Below are 24,353 nucleotides of genomic sequence, written 5' to 3' on the forward strand. Positions count from 1 at the left end.
AACAAGCTATGAAGAAAAGATTTCATATTTGTAATGTACTGTATCTTTGTTCACAAAATATGATGTGCCGAGTGTGCCCCTGTGTTTCAAACAAGTTTTAATAAAAGTTTTAAAGTTCAAGTTCATCTTCTTCATTAATTATTATTTTAAAACATTTACATGTACATGTACATGTAGCACTGTTGAATGGAATGGATAAAAGAAATGAGAAAAGAAGCATGACTGCACATGATAGATGGGTAAATGGAATAAAAATGGTAATATAGTGTGTGTGTATGAATGTAATTTAATTTGTTTTCTTTATTAAAGTAATATTTGTATTGATTTACCTCATAAATTAACACAGAGGATATAGAGTGATGGTCAGAGGATCTAATTGGGTTCTAAAACACTCTAATTGTCACTGATTTAAGTTAAAATTGTTCATATTTAACAAATTTTGACGAAAATTCTTCATTTCAATGCATTTTCCCATAGGGAAAAGTTGTCCCGTACGTCACGTGTCCCGTACGTCACATACACACATTTATGTTTTGGTATATTACATAACAACGGAAGGTCAGAAAAATATGGTTATAGTTGTGATTAATGCTTGATTCCATAATGAATTAAGATATCATTACCATAAATCTCATAACTTAATAAATTCAGAGAATTTTTACGACGAACCTATTTTTGAAAAAGTCAGAAATTCTCTGGTCCCGTACGTCACGCAGCACATTAATTACATTAAAAATTAATTTATGAATTGGTCAGAACTAAAACTTTCCACAAATGAACTAGCCCATAATAGCCACAGACTCATACCAAAAGATAGCCATATAAATAATTTCATCCATTGTTATTTCTTGTTTAAAGTCTCTGAATGTCCCGTACGTCACAATCCAAATAGCTTGGACCTGCCCTGGATCAAGACTTTATACACATCCAAATATATGTACATGTAGGGGATTGCGTACATGAAGAACATAGGTGCAAAAATTAAAATAGAGAAACCATTTCATTCAAAATACTCCCTCCACCCCCCCCCCCCTTCCTCCTCAAGGCTCAATTAGGATTGAAAGAGAAAGAGAAAGAGAAAGAGAAAGCAAGGAGGAAGGGGGAGGTGAGATAAAGTCATAAAGACATAGAGAAAGCAATAGAAAGTGTAAGAGAGAAAGAGAAAGTGTAAGAGAGAAAGAAAGAGAAAGAGAGAGAGAGAGAGAAATAGAGAGAGAGAGAGAGAGAGAGGGGGAGAAAGGAAGAGAAAGAGAAATTGTTGGAAAGGGGAAAAAGCAGAAGGTGGGAAGACTGTGGGGGTGGGGGTGGTAAGTATGGGGAGGGTTAGGTAGGGGAGAGGGTTAAGGGGAGATGGTTAAGGGGAGGGGGTGAGTGGGAGAGAGAGGGAGAAACAAGGTCATACAATCAGAGACATCCCGAAGCAGGATGTTCCCTGCTGTCAAATGTTTCTGGGACATTATTCCAACTATCCAACCAAAAAAAGTATGATTCAGGAATCAGGCTCGAAAGAAACCTTTCAGGGTAATATAGGCACCCTAGGGAGCGACACACAGACAACACATAAATCAAAGTATCTTTCTACAATGTACAGGTACATGGGTACAGTGTAAGCTTCCTATTTTAAAGAGGCATGTTCCCCGTATTCCAGAGGGCGTTCAAAATACGTACCCGCTGGCGGACGGTGCTAGCTGCCTATTGTCACCCACAGAATACGGCTCTTACGCAGATGGCATGTTCCGAATGCCCGAACAATACCGATTATCGCATACATGTGCCGAAGTAATGCCAATCGCAGTTCGGCTCTAAGATTCGGCTGCTGTTTCCGCCCACTTTCGTGACGTCGCGATCGTCAGCGATCAGCTGGCTTGGCGAAGGCAGGCCAGGCCGCGCGTTCTTTGATTGACAGCTGTATGCAAATTAGAAGTCGATCTTCGGAACCAAGATGGCGATGACTAGAGCAGCGATAACTACACTGGCGGGAACGTGCCACTTTAACTCCATGCCCAACCACTAAATCACAACTGTTTTCAAAAACATCTATTTCTAGAGATTTAAGCCTACATGTACATGTACAGGCCCTACACTGCTTCAAAAAAAAAGTTAGTGACAAGATTTTTGCTGTAGGCCCTAAAATGATTTCATTTTTGTTTTAACCTACCTGTAGGCCTACATTCAAGGCGGCTTATTTACTGCACATGAGATTTCCATTAGAAATCCTGGAAGGATACTCCAAGTAGGTTACCTACAAAACTTTGCATTTTATTTATAAAATGTATTGGAAGGAATTTAACCCTAATAAATTACTGGTAATGCTGTTAATGGGTAAACCAAACTGGGCAAGCACAACAAATGTTTGGACTTGACCCACAACAGCTCCAATAATGAAAGCAAGCATACAAAATGCTTGTGTGCAACAAAATACATTAATTAGCCCTACACATGTATTTCAATCCCCACTCTTATTCCTATTGTGATGTCATAATAAGATCCATTAGGCCTATACATCTTTGTTATAGGAACAACACTTAAAATCAGGCCTAATCCTCCAAGTTGGGCAACGCAGGATGCCTTATCACCAAACCATGGCGGAACATGTTTGCTCAACTGACAAGATAAAAATGTAAGACTTGGGAACTGGGCAAATATTGAGGTTGGGAGCGGAAATGGTTTCCTTCGATGAGGATACGATGAGGATACGCTATAAGAAATTGAATGACACACAGTGTCTTGTAAACAAAGGTAAGTTCAACAGATAGGGACTTGTAGAAGAGCATCGTTCTGTATCTGCGTAACAGTTCTTCACCGATTCACAGTATTGGTGTTTTCTTTGCTCAAACTTGTAAAGAATTGTTGAATAAAATGAATGAAAAACACTAAATTGAATCTACAACAAGGCCTATTAAATGCTTATAAATAACTTTTAAAAATGTTGACTTGAATTCCTGGTCTTGTCCACTATTAATAGTAATGTTACAGAAGCGTAATTATCAAGTCCATGATTGTCGAACTCCCATAAACAATCTGAAAGTTTTGAATTGTTCATCATGCATTTCCTTCACCTGAAGAACATGGTACATTTAGGTCTGACCGTCCATGCTGGGAGACTAGGAAGTATTTCTTGATGGGACTATGGGTTCGCTGTGTGCAAGACCTGTACACCCATTAATGGTATTTCCACTAAATAATCTAGTGGTGTCAGCAAATTATGACCTTCTGCACATGGAAACCGACACCTAATGGGGCACTATTGCTACGATTTCCTCATCATTAATGACAAATTACTCAGGGAGACAAAAACATATACCGGTACTGATATAAAATGTACAATTTGTTTGGCAAACCCAAGTGATGTCATTCAGTCTTGAGCGTTTGTTTATAGTTAGAAGTCCTTGATGTTGCGTGTGTGTGTGTGTACATGTAGTTTCATTATATCTCAATGGTAGCTTTAAAGCCCATCTGTACTAGTTTGGCCAGAGCGGATTAAACCACCCAGCATGATCACTGACAACAACTCAGCTCTCAATTAACAAAAGAAAGAGAGGATCATGGGGGACCAACAGGCACCGCTTAGGCATTGTTTTCTATAAGAGGGAGCAGTTAGCTACTGTACAAGTAGTGCAGTGGGGCTTTAACCCGGGAGTTTATTACGAAAAACTTTGAAAGTGAGAGGAAACCAAGCAATCATTATTTTCTGATCGCCAGACGCACGTAGGCTATACTAATAACAGTCCCACAGGCTCCCCAGGCAAATAATGACAGAATGCTTGAAAGGTTGTCAAAGGTCGCAGTATTGTCAAAATCTCCGCATTCTGACCCAACCAGGTAGTATTGACAATGGGTTGTCAGGGTTACTTGCTTCTCCAAGACTTGTCTTCCCAATGGAGACATGGAACTTTGTAAGAGCTCACCGAGAGGCCTGAGAAGAGAACCAGTTCAAATGTGGTTGGATTGTGTATGTTGATGGTTGCGCTTTGCATCTTACTCTGTACCAATCTAATGAATTCCAGGTATCATGTGCTGTTTTCTTTTTTCAATTTTTGTTTTGTTATCATTTCATTTTCAATTTGTCTTTCTATTTTATTCTTCACTGGAACTGTTAAGGATAAATAAACATCAAAAAGTTGAGAACAAGAGGCTTTTAGTGTACAAATTCAATAGGATTCTTTTTTCTTTTTTTTTTCCTATTTTTTTTCTACATGAATTTTCGTTATAAATTAATAATAAATCTTTAAAATTGATGAGTAGCACTAGCATGGAAAGACTGATTTAAGTCTATTGCATGGGGAAAATGACGAACGTTTCACCTAAAAATCCACGCCTTCTGCTGTTTTTCAAGCATTTAGTTGACAGCAAAACGAGTCTATCCATGTACAATGTACAGTGTATACCACACTATATGTACATGAAGGTAACAAAGGCGTAAAGAGTAAATTCCTGAGATTTGACACCCACTTCCATGCCCCGATGACAAATTAAAGAAAGATGAATCGAGGCCTAACAGGCTTTAGCGGATTGCAAACCCCTAACCACGCACAATAATGACAGATTGCCTTCTACATGTAATGATGAGTCAAGAATCAATAATTTAGAATCCAAGCTCCAAAATCAAATTAATTTCATACTCTAGCTGCACCATGAATATTGATGCCTACTTTATATTGAATGCAGCGCCAAGCATGTAAATTGATTTTTGTCCCTCGTTATGACACTAAACATGCTCTATTCAAGTTAATTCACTAAAATATTGACACACAGAACAAAATGTCATTTCTCAATGTTTTCCTACATTTGTCCATCTTCACATGTGCTGTAGAAAAAAGCCTTTATTTTCGTGTTGTCTCAAGATTGCGTATGTACAAGTATTTTTATTTGCTTTAATATAAATTAATACCTTGTTTAATGTAAACTCTCATTTCAAAGTAATGTATCTCATCCTGAACAAAACTAGGCATTTCCTTCAACTGTATCTATAAATTATGAGAGTTGCCTCTGACAATACATTTAATAGCATGCACTGACTATTGATGCTTCATCAATCTATGGTATTACATAATACAAAAGACTGTTGCCAGTTCTCATACATAAAGGTGTACTGCTGGACACAGATAAGAAGGGAAGAGACAGGAGTCACTTCCTCATCAACCAGGTCTTATTTCCTGGTGTTGGTTGTCCCTTGTTACAGGAAGCCATGCCTTGCGCATTCATGGAATCTGGTAACCAACATTTCCTTGAATACTCCACTGATGATAAATCTCTTTGATACTCGACCTGCATGTACAGTACATGTACATGCAAAACAATGCAAGTTATGTTGTTCAGTGCAGGCTATATACTCCACTAAATTCATCATGATTATGTTATAAATATCTACATGTAACTGGACCAATTATAGTCTGTGAATTCTTCCAATTATGTTAGCCCAAGATTCTGTGTTCAAATTATTATCCACAAAGTATAAGCCCACTGTGGAAATGTGAAACTTTCATTAAACTTGAATAAACCACACCCCTTTCAACAATTTGTCCAAAGGAACTCCTACAGTGTGGTCATTATGAATGACCAACAATTTGGTCTCGGCTTTACCATTCCAGGGTGGGTGGAAGAAAATAGACCTTTTCTGAACAACTGACCATTGTGACCAGAAACCCCTTTCAAATGCAAATGTGATGAATAGCCCTGCCCAGGCCATTGAGGTATTTCAGCAGCCCTATTCAGTGTAACCCTCCTGCTACCCTGGCTGTAATCACCACACAGCTTCCTATTCAAGACTCTTCTTTTCATGATTGGGGCCTGCTATGGAGAGACCGTGCATTGAAGGTTGAACTATTTAAAGCAGTGTAGATCTATGAGAAACCACACTCAATCATACTAAAGCACTAAACTGGCCCTGGTTAAGATGCTTCATTGAACAATAATTAAAAGACACTCCCGTTTCTAAAGAATTCCTTTCAAATATAAAATTGAAAGGAACACTCCTTGATTTGTATTTTTCTTTTCATACTTGTCCTTTTAGCTCAGATTGGGTTTTTGTAGGGATGGCTTCTTCTTTTCACTTTGGATATTGGCAGACTGGCTGGATTAGGGGAGAAAGGGGAGATGACCACACCCTAAGACCCCCTTATACTCCAAAACTTGTGAATAAAGTCTTTGCTGTTTCCCTAGACAACCATTATGTTTGCACCCCTACATTTAGCTGGAACAAAAATAACCTTCAGAGAACTTTATGCAATACATTTTCATGGACCAAATCATCATCTACATTTGAATGTCAATCTTCATGGAAAAATAATGCTACCAAAATACAAGCAGGCAACTTGTGTTGTGGATGATACTTTCATTTTTAGACCACTTTCACTTCTCAGTAATCAGAAATAAAAAAAAAAAGCTAAATTTAATAGAATTTATTAAAACCATGTTCAGACAGCAAGAAAGTTAATTTGAGAGAAGAAAAGATTTTTTTTTTGAAACGGGAAAAATTATAAAAATTAGAAATAAGAAACATCAAAACATATTGGAATGCATGTTCTTTATGCAATTATGGAGCAAATAAATGCACTACAGCATGCCTATATATTTAATGAACCTTTGTGTATTTTGATTCATAAACAGACGAACAGAGTAAACACAGTGTCAAGCTTGACACTCATTTGAAGCTCAATATTTGTTCAATATTTGTTCAAGCTCTCGAGTATTCACTTGATGGTGCTTATCAATTATTTAATATCTCAAATCAATCAGACGTTTTGTCAACAAAATGACACACTTTTCCAACAATTGCTGGTACCAGCATTTGACTATCTGTATCAGTAAATAGCTTGATTCAATTTATGAATGAATATGAAACCAACCTGTGACCGAACTCGAACAAACTAAGCGTTATTATAGATTTCCTCATGATTACATTTTAACTATGCATGTACATGTATGTCTGTTATAATGTGATATTTACATGAGCAATGTGTGGCACTAACTTGATGTTCCTATCATACAACTGTATATGTTTACTTTACTGACATTATAAATATGTCAAATTGAGGATTAGCTCTAGTAGGTCTACTCTACTTCAAAATGCAGAATCTGATCTGAATCTGGATTATGACAACTCAACACTCCTTGTACGTTAAAACGAGTGTAGTCGAGTGTGATGGAATGCAGTAATAATGGGGAGGAAAATACCATCACTTTTTAATTTAAAGTTTTTTCCTTTTCTCAAAGACTCCAGGCTCAATTTGTAGATGTTGGCAATGAGTTTTATGAGTTTTGATTTTTTTTTTAAATTTAGGGAGAAATATTGTTACATTGCAACTTTATTGAATTATTAAAGACAACCAATTTTGCTGCAGACAAACTTTGGCAAGTTACTCATATTCATTTATGACTGATGTTTCAATTAGTTTTCCTTCATGAACATGATGAAACTAGATGAAACTGTTGGGAATTTAAAGTAAACTAGGCCTAAGCTTAGTCTACTTCTCAAATTTGCAGCAGATCTAGCGTCGGCTGTCGCTTCATAATCCAACTAAGTTCATTCGTTCATTAATATTATCCTCCTAAAACAAGGATTAAAAAGAGTAAGAATTATAATCTAACAAAGCACAGCACAGTGTCGTCTGAAACCAATCTAGGCCTATGCATTTTTTATAGAACACATAAATACCATTGCAATGACTCAATATAGCTTCACAAGTTACAACGCAACATTTGAATACAAATGCACCACACAACCATAGCACGGTGGGCTATGTAAGAAAGTTACAAGCACAACACCACATTCCAGCACATGTCCCAAACACACAAGCCGAAGTTTATGGCTTCAATACACACACACACATACACACACAACGTATACCAGCGCAGCCACGCTCACCCAGGCCGCTGCATAGGCCCATGCACGCAAGTAAAGTTTGCAAACTTACCATCATCTAGAAGTCTCTCGACGTGGACAAACATACTCGAAACCATTGTATAAGATGTCTTATCCTTCATTAATTGGGCCAGATATTCTGGTGAACACTGAACTAGTGGTCTTTCTGCCATTTCGTTCATTTTGTTAGGCGCTGGCGCGGCCTGAGGCGGCGGTGTAAATTGCATTTGCAACATTTGAAGATTATACATTCACGATAAGTTTGACGGTAAGTCCACGAGAGTTGTCCGCTGTCAGTCCGGCCTGGATACGTACTGTGCTAATAAATGATGATACGAATTACGGTACACGAAGATGCAGCTAGCTAGCGCAGTCTCGTCGATCGCGTTCCAGCGAAATTCCCCACAACAAGCAAGTGCGCCCTCTTGCATGCAAACTACGTATAATGGTACTTATCCGTCAGACTTTGTGTAAAGAAATAAATCTTGAAATATTTTCGTTCAAACACCCTTTGTCACCAGAGTTTCGTTAACGAGGCAATTTACTTTTATATACTTCCGAAGTCACTGCCAAATTCCCTCAATTATGATTTATGGATGGAATACAAATTTCCTAATTATAAATATTATTTCCGTGGGTTTTTTTCTGGTGTAGGTAGTCCAAAGTAGAATCTTGGAATCTGTTTAAAAAAATAAAGAAAAAAATAATGATAATAATGATTTTTTTAAATAATTTTTTTTAGGGAGAAAAATATGCATATAGGGTCTAGGCCCTATATATATATCATCATTTCAGTAATACAAGAGCATACAATGTTAATGACAAAATCATCGTTGATTGATCAAAATCGGTTCAGAGACGGCTGAAATATCCATAAATATAATCATTTCTAGAATATTCGAATAATTTTAAACAGCCGTTGGAAAAATGAGGTAGCGCCATGATACGTGTTATTCCAGCCAATGCCAATGTGGGCTTGTTGTTGGCTTTTTCGATTATGTTTTGATTATTTTTTGCCGAATTCGTGAAAAAAAATATTGAATTTAAAAACGTTATACTTTTTTTCTCGACGCGGGGGGGGGGGGGGTAGTTAATTTTTTTATTTTTTTTTTACTCAACTCCCCCCCCCCCCTCCCCCCCCCTTCATCATCATCATCATCATCATCATCGTCATCATCATCATCATCATCATCATAATCATATTCATAGTAGTAATGCTATGGCCTAATTGAAATCAAACTCCCCAAACAAATCGTCGCTGTTTTCTCGAAGTGACGGTAGTGAACAAAAATTGCATTCACTTTGCGTGACGATTTTCCTCACTACCGTCACTTCGTGAAAACAAGGACGAAATGTACTTGAGTTTTCATGTCGCCCTTTTTAATTATGACACTGTTGCAATTTTAAAAAATATATATCATTCATCCTAATATCCTCAAGCCCCTTAATGGCATGTGTGCTATAACACAAAGTTTATGATGGGGAATATGTTGGTGTTTATGATAAACCTACCAGTAGGCTACTTGTTCAAATTGCCACTAAATCACTGGTCCCTTTTGTTACCCCTCCCAAGTAGAAAATGTCCTTTAGGAAGTCGTGTCATTCATATTTAGGTTGGGTCCTCAATTCAAACCTCTGTCGCTGGCGGACATTCGATGAGTTATAATGTTAATCAAACAGTGGAGAATAAAGGGCGGATCCAGCCCCTGCCCCCCCCCCTCCCGCCCCTCATTCGCCTATTTGATATCTAGTTAATATTTTGAAAAAGGCATGCAAGGATTACAAAAAAGAGAACATTTACGCCTGGGTGGAGATTTGCAAATGTGGACCAATATCTCGCCAAAGTTATCGCCAAGCTGGCATTCGAATCCTCGACCCGTGAATTGAGAGTCCAAAGCATGAACCACTATACGACATTGATACATGTATAAGCATATAAACATACTATGCAACTAACACCCACTGGATTTATTGGATGAGCGGGTAGCTCTTTTCCCTTTTATTTCAGAGGCCTTGATATATAAACACAATTAAAGATCGATCCTCCGTACAAAAATACATTTTGTAGACTGATTTCTTCTTGTATGTAGGATCATTTATTGCTATATTCTTTATATATATATATATATATATATATATATATATATATATATATATATATATATTCTTTTTTTTTCTTGGGGGATGGGGGACGGGGGGGGGGGGGCTTTTTCTTCGAACTCTGAGCAGACCTGTATGGTCCTTATACACGCACACACACATTTATAAACAGCGGTATTAAGTTTGTAAATTAAAGGGAATTCGACCCCTGACAGAAAACTTGACCTAGATTCTTAAATAAAGGGAGAAATCAGAAAAAATGACGAATACAAGTTTGAAGAAAACATTAACAAGACAGATATAAGCCTACATTTTGAAATTTGAGATCACTATTCATAATGAGAACTACAATTAGACGAATTACACCGTTTTGATGTATTATCCAAGAACCTTCCACATTATATACAAACGAAATGACTTAGATATTATTTTTCACAATTTGATTGTCTAGCCGGATATTTTGTAAAGAAAAGTTACAACGTGTCCTTCATATCGTAACAACAGCCTCGAGGGATCAGTTTGAAAGGGAAATTCATAACATTTCAGAGTGTACAAACAAATACATCACAGTTTGTGAATTTGAGAGTCACAGAGTGTGCCCAGCTTTCCGAATGCTTACTTCGAATCATTGGGAATCGAGTCCGGTCGAGTTATCTCGTTACGCGTTTCATGAAACGAAAGCGTATACCGTATAGGGTTTTCACAAAGTGTCGGGTAAATTTTGCCAGTCCACGTATAGATGAGAGGAGTTTATTTCAAAAAAATTACCCCGACAGTTCGTGAATAAAGAAGCATGTCGCTACAAAAGGTCGGTTAACGCGACCACCCGATCCAGGGGGATCCCCCCCCCCCCCCCCCCCCCCCACTGAGCGACTTTTCGGCCGGCGCGATTTTCAAATTTTCGGGAGCAAAAAAAAAAAAAAGTTGGGCCCCCTCCCCTAAGAAATCCTGGATCCGCGCCTGCGAAGTATTAGCCGCTTCGAAACGTCCACTTGTTTACGAGTGATCGTCATTCTGTCTCTGAACTACCTACATGATTGTATAAGGTTGGTGCAATCTTCATTATGAGCATGGTCTACTTTTAACTTTCCGCTAAAAAGTGAGGAGGAAATGTAAGGCAGTCTACACTGCCAAGAATATTCAACACAAATTGCATAGAATATTCATTGTATCAAATTCTGAATAGGAAAAAATCGTACGAGGGCCTCAGAGTTACTAGAGTGTATTCACCAACAACTTTAACAAGCATTATGTTATGCTTTTTAAGCATTCAGGTAAAATTACTACCACTCAGTCAAATATGACTGGATTGTAAACATTTTATTCATATTTGAATTGATAATTTTACAATTTGAATCTACGACATTAAATGTGGCTTGATTGTAGCCAAATTGACTAGTTTTGGATTCAAAATTAGTTTAATTGGCTTAAGCGCGAGTGTGTGTGAGGCCTATTGATGTGATTGAATTTAAAAAAATGTAAATGCTTTCATGATTATAATGTTTATTACTGTAGAGGGCGGTAGACCAGCAAGGAGCGCCCGCTCTTTCAAATCTGTGAGATATTCGAAGCGAATGCATACGATGTTCGGTGGATTCTAAAACCGACACTGAATTATGTTTGGTAACTCGATCCGCCGAGCAGCTACAAATACATTCTTTGTATCAGAAATAGAATTTTCGAATCTTGCTCTATATGAAAATAATTTTGAGGACAGTTTGAGGACTTACCGCAAATAGGGGGTATGAAATGCTCTTCTTCAGTATTTAATCACCACAACAACAACAAAAATATACTGGCTTTACAGACTCTTATTTTACACATGATTATACCGCTAAATTCTTATTCAGGATTCTCAATTTTTTCTACTTTGAGCCCAGAAAGGGATCAGTCGTAAACACGTTCGTAATAATGTGTGTATGCATGGTATTTCAGACCTAAACTAAAACCAAAAATAACTTTAACAGAAAAGGTGAATGTAATATATATAATTGTAAATGCTGATTTAAATGTTGTTGTTTTTTTACATTTTTCTTCCCCTTTCATGTTCTTTCCGTGTGCTCTGCTTTGCCCATCACCTCAAGAAGGTTCTCCCAAAACTCTGCGTCGTCATCATCGACAAGATAATCCCGCATCTCTGCCTCCTTCTCCTCACTACCCAACTCCCCCCCCCCCTCCTCGCCATTTTCCTCCTCGTTATTTTACACCTCCTCCTAATTTCCCCCTCCTTATTCCTCTCCTCCTCGTTATCCTCCTCTTTCTCCCTTCCTTCTCCTCCTCCTCGCCATCCCCTCTCCTCCTCGTTTTTTCTTCTTCCTCCTCCTCCTTCCCCTCCTCACCCTTCTCTCCTGGTCATCCTCCCCATCTTCCAGTTCCCCATCTTTCATCCATCCATCACTACCGCCCCCCTAAAAAAATCCTAGCTATGCGCTTGCATCCATCCCTCCTCTTTCTCCTTCTCCTCCACCTCCTCTTGCTCACCCATCTAAATGACATCAAACGGGAACTTGGAGGCGAGATCGTTGGTTGTTCCAAATACAGGGATTTTTTTTTTTGGTGATAATTTGTCCGGGAAGCTAGGGCAGATTTACTCGTCTGCGCATTAAAAAAGCGGAATCTCCACAAGACTTTGACTTGTACTACACTTGCTCATGCAACAATTGCTTCGACTCAATTGCTCCGACTCAATTGCTCCGACTCAATTGCTCCGACTCAATTGCTACGACTCAATTGCTCCGACTCAATTGCTCCGACTCAATTGCTACACTAACCGATTTCTTAAAGGTAATATACAAAGTTTAGGGATATGTTGAAAATTGGGTGAATAGTGATTCTTTACAATTTGTATATATTTGGATGCCCCTGTGGATGTTTTATAATCACCAGTAAATTTAGCCCCTAAAACCCTTCTGCTTTCGAGAAAAATTGACAATAAAAATTTACCGGTGCTCCCGGTAAATTTTGATAAATTCAAATAGCGCCTATGGCCACACAATGCAAACTGCGACCATGAGAATCTCAGAATATGTACTTGTGATATATATAATTTCCAAATGGGGATAGCTAATCGGTCGATTTTAGTCAAGAAACATTGTTTAATGGCTTAATTAATATCTTGACCTTGAGATGGAGCTATTCAACATAAAGAGTTTATTATTTACAATTTCATAACTTTAGACTCGAATTCAACCGCGACAATGATCACTGAATATTCTAAAATCGCATATGCTTCCAATTATGTTCATTTGAACCAAATTCATGACCCCATACCAAAACTTTGTATTACCTTTAAGTTCAACCCTGGACTCTACATTATAACCATGGACCCTAACTCTTACCCTAACAACATGGACGTAACGTCCAATTTGCACACTTTACCATAGATATTTAACTAAATAAAGCCCGGTGCAATTGCCACAGGAGCAAAATGTCCGGTCCTCGTTATAGTCTTCCTTACACCCTTCCTTTGGGGGAGGGAGTGATGGTCCGGGTGCGTTTCCGGGGTGGTTGTCCGGGAATAAGTGGGTAGTTGGAAGTTTCTTCTTCTTCTTCTTTATCATCATCTATATCAACACCACCACCACCATCATCATGAATTCTACTTTATCATTATTATCATCATTACCTTTATCTTTGTTTCAATCGTCATCATTAACATCATTATCATCATCAGAATCATCATCATCAGAATCGGCATCTATTCTTCCGGGGTGTGTGTGGTTCATCATCATTATCACCGTAGTGCTCTCTCTCTCTCTCTCTCTCTCTCTCTCTCTCTCTCTCTCTCTCTCTCTCTCTTTCTCTCTGTGTCTCTCTCTCTCTCTCTCTCTCTCTCTCTCTCTCTCTCTCTCTCTCTCTCTCTCTCTCTCTCAATTCTTGTCTGTCTGTCCATATTACCCTTCATTCAAAACAATTTAAAACCAATTTATGAAGAATAATTTAATGCTATGCGTTTACAACTTATCTTCCTTGCCAAATAATCACGCTTTTATTGCAACGACTTTGTTTTAATTATTGAGATGTGTAAACATTACTATCATAACTCCAAATCGAAAGCATTAAATTAACAACATGACCAATTCTTTTTAAAATAATGATCTTCCTTCAGATAAATTGATTAATTTTGTTGAATTTCGTTGGATGACTTGTTCAAGGTTAATGAATCAATAATGTTTGAATAACAATTAGTTAATTTATTCTGCTCACCTTATTTGTTCTTGACGTTCTTTTACACCCGTATTAAAGCAAAGAAACAGCTTTGAAACAAATTCTACTTTCATAAATCATGTAATATTTTATTTAATGTTATTATTTCCCGAGTTCTCTAATTCTCATACAAAATATTTTAGTTATGAGTTTATGATTTCATACATATTTATTAAATTAATGGATATGCTGTACTTGTTTAATATATTATACTATAATTATGCTACGTATTCACATAATTGTTTTAAATTGTTCGTAAAAAGAAATGACATGAAAAATAATATAACTCGCAGGACGCCAACAACAAGTTTCCCAATTAATAAAAGATGATTTTTAGTCATAATAAAAGATGGCCTCAAATGTTCCATTGTACATAACATGCTTCTTTTTCCAATTTTCTTGCGCCTACCATCGTACTCTAATTCTATGCGTCTCCTGTTACAAGACTTTCCCACCCCTCTGCCTCCTCCTCCTCCTCGACGACGTCATCATCACTCATCATCCATCTCTCTCGCACCCATCTAAGCGACATCGATCAGGGACTGGGAGGCGAGATCGTCGAATGTTTCCGAGGATTAACCGATCACTAAAGGGGGAAATTTAGGGTAAGATATCTTCTTCTCGGAGTCACACTTATCCCCGTTTTCGTGAGATGTTCCACAATTGATTGCTTTCAATTTCTTGTTGAAGCACATCCGGATCTCCCATAGGTACTGCTCATTATCCTTCTCCTGTTACCAAAGTAATAAATAGCAAACATGATCACTAAGACTTTCAAGAAATAATAATATAATAATAACGTTTTTATACCCAGGGTAGCCACTTCAGTTTATAAAACTGCTCTTCCAGCGGGCCCTGCATAACATAAATTGTCATTACCACCCTTCTCCAATCTTATATGCTGAGCGTCTAGCTAGAAGGCAGAAGGTCCCATTGTTATAAGTCTTTGGTATGACTCGGCCGGGGTTCGAACCCACGACCTCCCGTTCATGAGGCGGGCGCTCTAACCACTGAGCCACCATGCCCGGTGAAAGCATCATCGCTTCCACTATCACCACCATCTCCATCACGTACCTCTCACCTATCCTCTCCTACCAGAGATCACTGATTGCTCTTGATTTCTTGCTGGAGCACATCCGTATCTCCCATAGTTAATGTACATTATTCTCCTCCTGTTACCACGTTACCATCACAATCACATTCCTTTCAAACACGATCGCTAAAGCTTTCAAGAAATCAATTTCAATTCAAGGACAATTTGAATACTTTATTGTATTGCCTGATTATGTTCGGATTATGTAATATATAATTGTAAAGGAGGTTACATATTTCAAGAGGGAATGGACGAGGTTAAAATTGCCCGAGGTTTATTTCTAGAGAGTCTTTTGTGATCATGTTTACAATTATAGACCTATCCTGATTGTATCGGTTTAGCTTGAATCTTGTACCTAGAGTTAAGTATAACAGTAGAACTACTAAAAAAACAAATCACCACCACCACCACCACAAGCAACAACAACACCAAGAATAACAACAAAAGCAATGTTATATTCTCATTTCAGAAAACAAACCTCTGCCAAGTGGGAATTTATATTCAGTCACACACTTTTGGCAAGTTGACCATGAGATGGCGCTGTGCAATAAACAGTTATCTAGGGCATAAAATACATCACTTCAGCAACGCTTTAAAATTGGACATGGGCTAAGGGTTTAAGTTAGAGTTGGGCAATAATTATTACATATTTCCAATCATTAAAGGGGCATTTTTCGTATTTGATTATCTGTTGGGCCTATGTAAGGGCACTACAAAATATATACATGTTTAGCGTCCCCGCCCGCTTCCTTTTTGGGGGCCGCCTCCTATTTTTTTTAAATAAATAATTTTGTTTCCTTCAATGAATTAAAACATGAAAAACATACTGCTAAAGTGATCTATTTCTGATTTTAAAAAACGTATTAATAATGGCGGCCATTTCGCAGGACAGTAAAAACATGTTTTTTTATTTTTTATTTGGTCTTTGCAGAGGACGAACAATTGGAAATATATACATACCACACAGTATACGGCTGGGTTCACACCAAGTCCTTTATTCAGAGCTGAAGTGACGTCAGACAAGATATATTTCTTCGTGATAGAGGGCGTTACAGGCGAGTCGCCATTTGCGAGGATTCTGTAGCATGAAGAGAATCCGGAATGTGCTCGTAATAACGTAGAGAATCGTCAATTATTCATTACTTTTTAATGATAATTTCAAAGGCTCAAATGTTTACGTTATGTTTTGTTTGAAGGTATGCAATTCCTTCTCCACGATCCTGGGTGGAAACGAGTAGCATCTTCACCGTGCTTGTCAAAACCATGCAGTCCTGAGACTACAGTTGTCATCCAGAGCTCAACCCTCCTCATTTTTCTCATTATTTTTTTTTGTAACTGTTAAACAGAGACCCGTTTCACAAAGCCTTTTTTCAATGACAAATGACAAAAATCAATGAAAAATCTGCTGATAACCAATCATAAGTAAAGATTTCACTAGCTTATAACAAAAACTTTCATTTGTCATTGTCAAGGCCTCCAATTAATTGGCTTAAGTCTGGTAGGGAGCTGTCTTAAATTTAGGGTAAAATACTTAGCACAAAGTTTGAATTGAATACCAAAATTGGCTAAGTATTTTTTCTAAGCCAAAAACTAAGTAAAAAGCTTAAATTTTGTACTTTAGTATTGAATTGAATACAGGCCAAGGCGTTGCTCACAGTTACACATGTTCATAAAAATTAAATATTATTAATTGAATGGCCACTTGTTCGGCCACTTGCTCTATTAATGAGACCTTCTAACGGTTAAAGGAATGCCCCCATCCAAGCGTGAAAAGCTTAATGGTAACTGATATTGGTAGAATATTAATTTTTATTTAATTTGATATATATATTTTATTGATGGTTTACGTGCAAATTTTAAGCAATTAAGAATGCCCCTTACTTTATTTGCTGAGTGTATATGTGAATTTTTAGCAAGATCAAGCAATTTTCATTAAAAATTCTATAATAATAATAAAACTAATAGATCACATTTATAACGCGCCTAATACATTGTTTCTAGGGGCAGTGGTGCTGTTGTCCCAGCAGCCATTAAGTGAAGCAATGTCCTTACACGAAATAAAGCAGGGACGACAGCACCACGAATACACAATATTATTCAGTACAAAATTACAGTATGTTACGCTATGTTACGTTACAAAATCAAAATTACAGTTTGTTACAAATAAATGAATAAATCAAGTTAATCTAACTTAAATTGTGCTAATCAATGACTGTACAATATTATTATTTTTCTGAAGTACTACAATATCGACTTTTCCCAATTAGTTCTTGCACTCGCTCGACCAATACTCAAGGGCACAGTAATTAAAGAGTGAATGATTATAATGTAAAATAAATCTGATCGTGAATAAACTATGGAATGTAACTTGCTGTGGGTCATATTTTTTAATTTTTAACTTTTTTCTTCAAAACATCGTCAAAAAACTTAGATAACGAATTTCGCAACAGCTGCATTAAGCCCCCTTAAGTAATGATAATTGAATTCCTCAAAAATGTACGTTGAGATGAGGTTTATAATAACTCACTCTTTCATTTTGTACTTGTCGTAGAGGTCCATTGTGTTTTTGTAGTACTTGTTGATGGTGTTGAACTTTGTCAAATCTTTGATGCATGTTCCGTATTTCTCGTATGTTTCTTTCCTGAATAATCAAAAAAGAGTTTTTAATAGATACTTCAACATTTACTTATGAAAATGATATGTAAACACAATATGCAAGGAGAACCAGGAAAACCTACGTTATACATATATAAACAAAGAAACAGACAGTGCTTTTTTAATGAATATCTTTTGTGTAGCATTTTTTTGTTGATTCCGCCACCCTCTTTCATCTGCTATTTCTTTCTCTTCATTTTCCTCTTCTTCCTCTTCCTCATTTTCTTCTTCTTCTTCTTCATCTCCTCCTTCATTTTATTATACGTAGCTCCTCCACCCCTATCACCCTTCTTTCCATCCTCCTCTCCTCATCTTGGTATCCCTGAGGTCCTCTTTCCCTCTCTTTCCTAGTCCCGCAAAAGGTTATATTTGTTTTCTTCTTCGCCTCCTTCCCCTCCTTCTCCTCTCTCTTCGTCTCCTTAATCTCATCCTCCTTTGTTGTTTTTCTTATCTTCCCTTCTCCTCTCTTTTTCCCAACCCATTCCTCATTTTGATTATTTGAAAATGCTTTTCCCGTCGATCGCTTACGTAGTCCCGAAAGCTATTTATTATGTTACCCCCCTGTCCTCTTTGGCCCATATTCTACTTATTTAGTCAAAACTGACGTGAGAACTAAATTCATATCAAAGCCCCTCTAAAGTGCTGGGAGCCCCAAATTCCACCCCCCAAAAATTGACGGCAAAATTTCAATTAATTTGTATCATAATGTGTAAGAGAATGTCATTTAAGGCACACTTCTGCAAAGATACGCACCAGAACTTGTCATTAGTTCCTCCCCTCTTGAACGTAGGCCATTTCTTGATCATCTTTTGACGCAAGTTCTACGTCAGATAAATGGATGAAACATAAGCAAAACTTTGAAACATTAAATGACATGATAAACTATTTACACATCTAAATTGCTTCAAAAGCAAGTCATTGGAAAAAAGAAAAAACTACACCCATCCCCTTAAAATACACACCGCTTCTTATTTAGCCATACGCCATTTACGGCGCAGTAAATTCCAACTGAGCAAGCAGGACTAGCTCATCTTACACGTCCCCCTCCCCGGTCGCGTCATTTTTTTCTGCGGCACAAATTGGGGCTTTTTTAAAAAGACGTCTTGGTTTAACCCTAACTCTAAACTTTTCCATAGGCTCAACACGCACCTAACCCCAATCTGTGCCGCCGAAAAAAATAACGCTTCCCCCCCCCCCCCCCCCCACTCTCTCTCTCTATTTCTCTTTATCACATACTGGTTCGATATTTGACTTGAAACTTTCCTCAAAACATCAGATAAAAAAATCATAGTTTATCAAAACGTCTTTAATAACCACGATAATGATGATGATGGTGATGATGATAATACTACTACTACTGCTACTCAGGCAAGTACGCAGGGTGGTGGGGGGTCGAACCCCCCCCCCCTCAATTTTGTGTGTGTTTGTGTTTCGGAGGAAACCCCCTCCCCTTGTTTTTTTGTTTTTTTGTATTGATTAAAAAATAAAATATCTAGTCCCTACTCAATTCTAGGCCCTATTAAAGGCTTTAGGAATTATGGTAAAGTGTCAAATTAGAGGATATGCTTTCATACAAGGCTAATGTTGGGTCCCCTTTCTTAAAATGTCAAAGAAGTACAGACAGAACTTACACTGATGACATTTCTGTCGTAGCTAGGCCCTGGACAATTTTCGGGGTTAGTTTCCTCACCGTTCTTGTAAGGCCTGAAATAGAGAGAAAGAAAGCGAGAGAGAGAGAGAGAGAGTATCATAAACAAGAGCCGTCGAGACACTGCTGGCATATGCGTATGGGCACTATTTCGTCAGGGGCGCACGCCACTCAACCTCGGTGGTACTGTGGCGGGCAATTTTTCTTCGTAGGATGGCAAGTGAAGATCCCCACCGTTTTTTTCAATATTTATACCACATACGTTGCAATGTTGGTCTTTTGTTGTACATAAATAAATGTAATAAATAAATAATAATAGCTGCATTTAAACTGCACCAGAAATCGTCTCCCCCCCCCCCCCCCCCCTCCTCACACTCCTGTATGCCGCTGGTAGTTGCATACTACCGGAAAACGCGACAAAAAAAAAAATCTAAATCAAAACATCTACCTCTGGAGTGTGGTTTTCTTTAAACTTCCGCCGAAGTTTCACCGATTTTTTTGCAGTGTAAAAACTAAAAGCAAACTTCGATGAGATACCGGTTTTTCGTCACGTGACTCTCCTTGCTTCCGCGCTAACGCATGCAGCGCACCGACGATTCGCGCATGCGCACAACTACAAACTTCGACGGGTTTTTTTTATTTGTTTTTTTTGTTGTTGTAGATTTTTCCAGTAGTGTTAATGATATTCCCCAAAATCGACGATTTTTCAAAAGGGTCGTTTGGATGTGTAAATGGGCCTATAATATTAAAATGAAAACCGTCACGGTTTTTTTTTTCACATGTGAAATGAATGACAACTGCGCGCAACTATCAGATACAGGAATGTGAAGCGTTTTACCCTGTACGTCATCAAAACAAAATCATCGACGCGGTTTTCTCCGCGTCATATCTGAACTAGCCTTCATGCTTACCTCAACTCTCACTAAACTTGAACCGAACTCTAACCCTAAATCTATTCTTAAAGACCTTATCAGGGATTGGTAAGCCCTCATAATCTTTTCTCAAAATTGATCTATAGCAGCAAGATGAGTTTATTAAAGTATGTCTAAAATTTCAAATCAAAAGACTTTGGGGTTTTCTATTAGTGAAAATAGAAGCCCTCATTTTATACACAACAATTGGGGTGAATAAAATACTGCCTGTTGCAAAATCGAATTTTGAACAGAAAAATGATTGTAGCTTTGCTAATAATTAATATTTTATTGTATTGCCCAAAGCAATCGTTCTCTCGATCGTGTCAATTGGTGTATATTGTTTGTGCAAAAATGCTTGTATGGCAAATGAGCGAAAGCAAGCACATTGTTGAACTAACGGAAAGAACGTAATGAATATTATCATTTTCTAGAAGATTCGACTTACCACAGCCCGCGTATGGTCCACTCTTTCTTGGCTGTTAAATGGATTACACAGTCCTCCTGAAAAAGTGAACATCCGTATTAAAAGGAAGTTCATGAATAATGCACGGAGGGTAATCCCCCGAATTTTCCAGTTAATCAAACGTTGTAATTTCACGCAATACAATACGCCCTCCAGTTTGGGATTCTGTTTTTGTTTTTATAGGCGTGGGTTGCCCGGGGGGCGGGGGGTGGGGGGGGGGGGGGGGTACTCACATTTTAAGACATACGGGTGTGCCGCTCTAATGAGTCACTTTTACACACACACAAATCCCTAAACATGGGTCCCACTTTTAACAAAAATACCGTTAAAAATGGATCCACTTTTTTTATAATTTCTAAAATTTCCAAAATTGTTGGGTGTTTTTATAGCATACATCCGAAAAAACACCCGAGAATTGGGGAAAATGGGCCTTATTTCGAGAAAAGTCCCCCCAAATGACCCTTAAAAAGGAGTAGGGTTTCGAGGCTTCAGCGGCACACTCCCGTCCAAACCATTTTGAGTACACCCCTACCCCGGGGTGGGTTGAACTACACAAGGATAAAGAATTTCCTTCAATCTCGACCGTCTTGTTCTGGTCTCTTTATTCCATCCGAAATTTTTGCAAACAATTTTTGTCGTCACATTGACCAAGTGGTAAATTTGGATACGTATTTTCTGGACCTCTAGGATGAACGGAGTCATTTTGTGGATCTGAATAGAGCAGCCCAGCCATAATATTTAAAAAAAGTAATTATGTATATATTTCGATATATGTATTTTATACTGAAAATAAAAGGAAACTAAACCAAAATTTCAAAAGAATGCTATGATAATGTTTTAAATCTGTAATGTTTAAATAGCTTAAGATCCCTTCAGTGGTCCATGATATTATCAGTGAGTGAAGGAGCTATGGAGAATAATCTCGGGAGTATTGCAAGTAAATCTTGAATCAAACATTGCGAATATGATTATATAATATATATATTGTTTTAAGAGAGAGAGAGAGAAATTAATTTACTTTGCAAGTACTATATAAAATGCACGGTAGATGGGGAATGTATTAATATACGAGTAAAATAAAGAAATACCTTCTTGCAATACGATGGCGCCCATCTGTATGCTAGAATCAACTTGTCATAAGGTGACTCTTCCCTGGAAATGTCGAGAGAGAGAGAGAGAGAAAAAAAAAACAATTAGAGAGGGACTCGAGGGAAGGAGTGAGTATTGTATTCAAATCTTCCCAGTATTCGTCGGTACAATCTTATGTATAATATATGGGAAATATTATTTACATGCACTTCTCATTTTTTTTTTATCTTAAAAGGTGAATTTTCATTCTTTTAAAAAGAAATATTTTAAATATTTGTACAAAAAAATCTCGCCCACTTAATGCAAAAAAAGGAAAAAAATTACTCATGTAGGTCACGAATCAAATCAATTCAAATTGAAATAGAATCCGCACTTATGGATTATCATACACGAATTGTACAGCATTAAGAAGAACAAAAACAAGTTCGAAACGGAATTTCAAATCCTCGTTAATAGAAACAAACAAAATGTTAATATTATACCAAACTTGATGGAAGAGCTCTCGAAAGGACGTGCCTTCGCTAGCGTGCATGAAGGACAGCGCAGCAAGAAGAAGCAAAGTAGAAATGCGCGCCATTTCCCGGGATAGAAATCGAGTTTTGCTGCCGATAATTCCTCGATACCTGCCTCCTTGTCGTCTGCTTCTGGAGGTGTCGATCAGGGCTGGCTTAGGAGCTGAATGGTGCCGACGTTATTCACTACTGCCATATATCAGACTAGTAAGTATTATGTGTGAAATATGAGGGTATCAATCAATCTCTGAAATGACCATTATATTGACAATTTAGACGTCGATAGGACCACTAGACCTATATTTCCAAGTGATGTATCACCTTAATAATATGTGTAGGGAAGATAAATACATAGCAATAGTAAAAAAAAAAAGCTGGAAAATAAAGAAGAGAGGGAGAGAGAGAGAGATAGTAAAGAGAGGGGGAGGGAAGTAGAGGGAGAGAGAGAGAGAGAGGAGGGGCGGAGGGGGGAGCAATGGTCCCTCAGGTGAGAGGAATTCGGAGGAAACTTGTCATAAGGTGACTCTTCCCTGTATACGTCGAGAGAGAGAGAGAGAGAGAGAGAGAGAGAGAGAGAGAGGAGAGATAGAGAGATAATTAGAGAGGGAAGGGAGGAGTGAGTATTGTATTCAAATCTTCCCAGTATTTGTCGATACAATCTTATGTATAATATATGGAAAATATTATTTACATGCACTTCTCATTTTTTATCTTAAAGAAAAAGGTGAGTTCTGCCACAAAAAAAAGAAAATGAAGTCTCACAGAATCAAACGAAACTTACCTTGTGGTACAACAGCATAGGCTTAGGAAGATTTTCAGGATGGGGGGGGGGGGGGGCTCCATCATTTGTTTTGACCCGCCGTTAATTTTAAGATTCCCCCGACTGCCCCCCCCCCCATTTTTATACAGTCCAAAATTGTTAAGCCTTCCTTTTTATTCTCTCTTTGCTCTACCCTTATTTTTAGACCACCACTAGGAAGGGGGGGGGGGGGTAGGGTATTTACCTGGAAACACAGTATTTTTTTTTCATATGCAGTTATACCATGCGAGCGCAAAGTACGAGCCGATATTTTTCGATATAATGACTTGATAATGCTTATAGATATAGATATTTGGTTTTTAATCTTGTATCACAGTGAGTAATAATGCATAGTATGAGGTGGATATTAATGTCTGTTTGAAGTAATTAAGATAAGAATGCCTGTTTATGACGTTGAAAAGAAGTTTTGGTTAGGGCATTAATTTGGTCATATTACGCTGTTTATAGATAAAAATGTCAGAGTAATTTTCTTTCGTCATATATTGGAAAAGATATTTTGAGGGATTGTAAAGATAATTGAAAAATTAATTATCCCATTTTGTATTTTGCACCCATGTGAAGTAAAAAATGTATCTTGACGTTGAGGGCAGCAAGATGTAAATAAGCTAGAAAGATGGCGGCGCCCATAGGTTGTTCCTAGATGTGAGTTGAAGATAGTTTTGATATAAAGAATATTGTTGATATTTTCCCGTTGTGTTTATGGCTAGCTATTTACCATTAGCTGTAGATGATATGACAATTTACATTGGTGTGATTTAGAGAGCAAATACGTGTAACTGTTATTGTTGTTACATTATTTTAAGGGCAAGATCAGAGGACTTGCATGTTGCAGCTTCTGTTGCTGAGCTGAGCTAGCTGAGTTGGTTGACGGTAGCTTCTTGGTGTCTCCCTTTTCCCCTTCACTTCCTTCTTCACTGGAGCTTCAGTGGTTTATTGCTGAAGACCTCGGGTACGTTTTGATGATATTCTGGTAAAGTTTGTGACAGACT

General features: G+C 37.7%; 2 protein-coding genes across 5 annotated transcripts in view; both read right to left on the reverse strand.

The window, feature by feature from the left end:
- The window catches only part of LOC581568 (protein quaking-A), a 100,808-nt gene extending 92,578 nt beyond the window's left edge, over positions 1-8,230 (reverse strand). For 2 of the 4 annotated variants that reach the window (XM_011682933.2, XM_011682932.2), the window contains exon 1: positions 7,917-8,229. In XM_011682933.2, the coding sequence (XP_011681235.1) occupies positions 7,917-8,115 (199 nt within the window). In that variant the 5' untranslated portion in view covers positions 8,116-8,229. Of the gene's footprint in view, positions 1-7,916 lie in introns of all 4 variants that reach the window. The other 2 variants (XM_011682934.2, XM_781557.5) reach the window with 2 other exon arrangements.
- A 5,699-nt stretch (positions 8,231-13,929) lies between these two features.
- LOC105446314 (ribonuclease Oy-like) lies at positions 13,930-22,187 on the reverse strand. Its single transcript, XM_011682931.2, has 7 exons — positions 22,032-22,187; positions 20,926-20,981; positions 19,550-19,622; positions 18,672-18,739; positions 17,791-17,904; positions 16,224-16,341; positions 13,930-14,901 (listed from the first exon to the last, which is right to left on the reverse strand). The coding sequence occupies exons 4-7, from the start codon at positions 18,722-18,724 to the stop codon at positions 14,746-14,748; spliced, it is 441 nt and encodes a 146-aa protein (XP_011681233.2). The 5' UTR covers positions 18,725-18,739; positions 19,550-19,622; positions 20,926-20,981; positions 22,032-22,187; the 3' UTR covers positions 13,930-14,745.
- Between the last annotated feature and the right edge of the window lie 2,166 nt (positions 22,188-24,353).

This window comes from Strongylocentrotus purpuratus, unplaced genomic scaffold (genome assembly GCF_000002235.5).
Source record: "Strongylocentrotus purpuratus isolate Spur 01 unplaced genomic scaffold, Spur_5.0 spur5_scaffold_21, whole genome shotgun sequence".
NCBI classification, from domain to species: Eukaryota; Metazoa; Echinodermata; class Echinoidea; order Camarodonta; family Strongylocentrotidae; genus Strongylocentrotus; species Strongylocentrotus purpuratus.

Excerpts from the sequence above, each read along its gene's own strand:
- LOC105446314 (XM_011682931.2), bottom strand. The coding sequence starts at position 18,724 with ATGATCAAGAAATGGCCTACGTTCAAGAGGGGAGGAACTAATGACAAG. Across the intron at positions 16,342-17,790 it reads GACAAGTACAAAATGAAAGA|AATCCTCGCAAATGGCGACT; the intron begins GTGAGTTATTAT and ends TTCATGCTACAG. Across the intron at positions 14,902-16,223 it reads ACCCAGCCGTATACTGTGTG|GAGAAGGATAATGAGCAGTA; the intron begins GTATGTATATAT and ends CTTTGGTAACAG.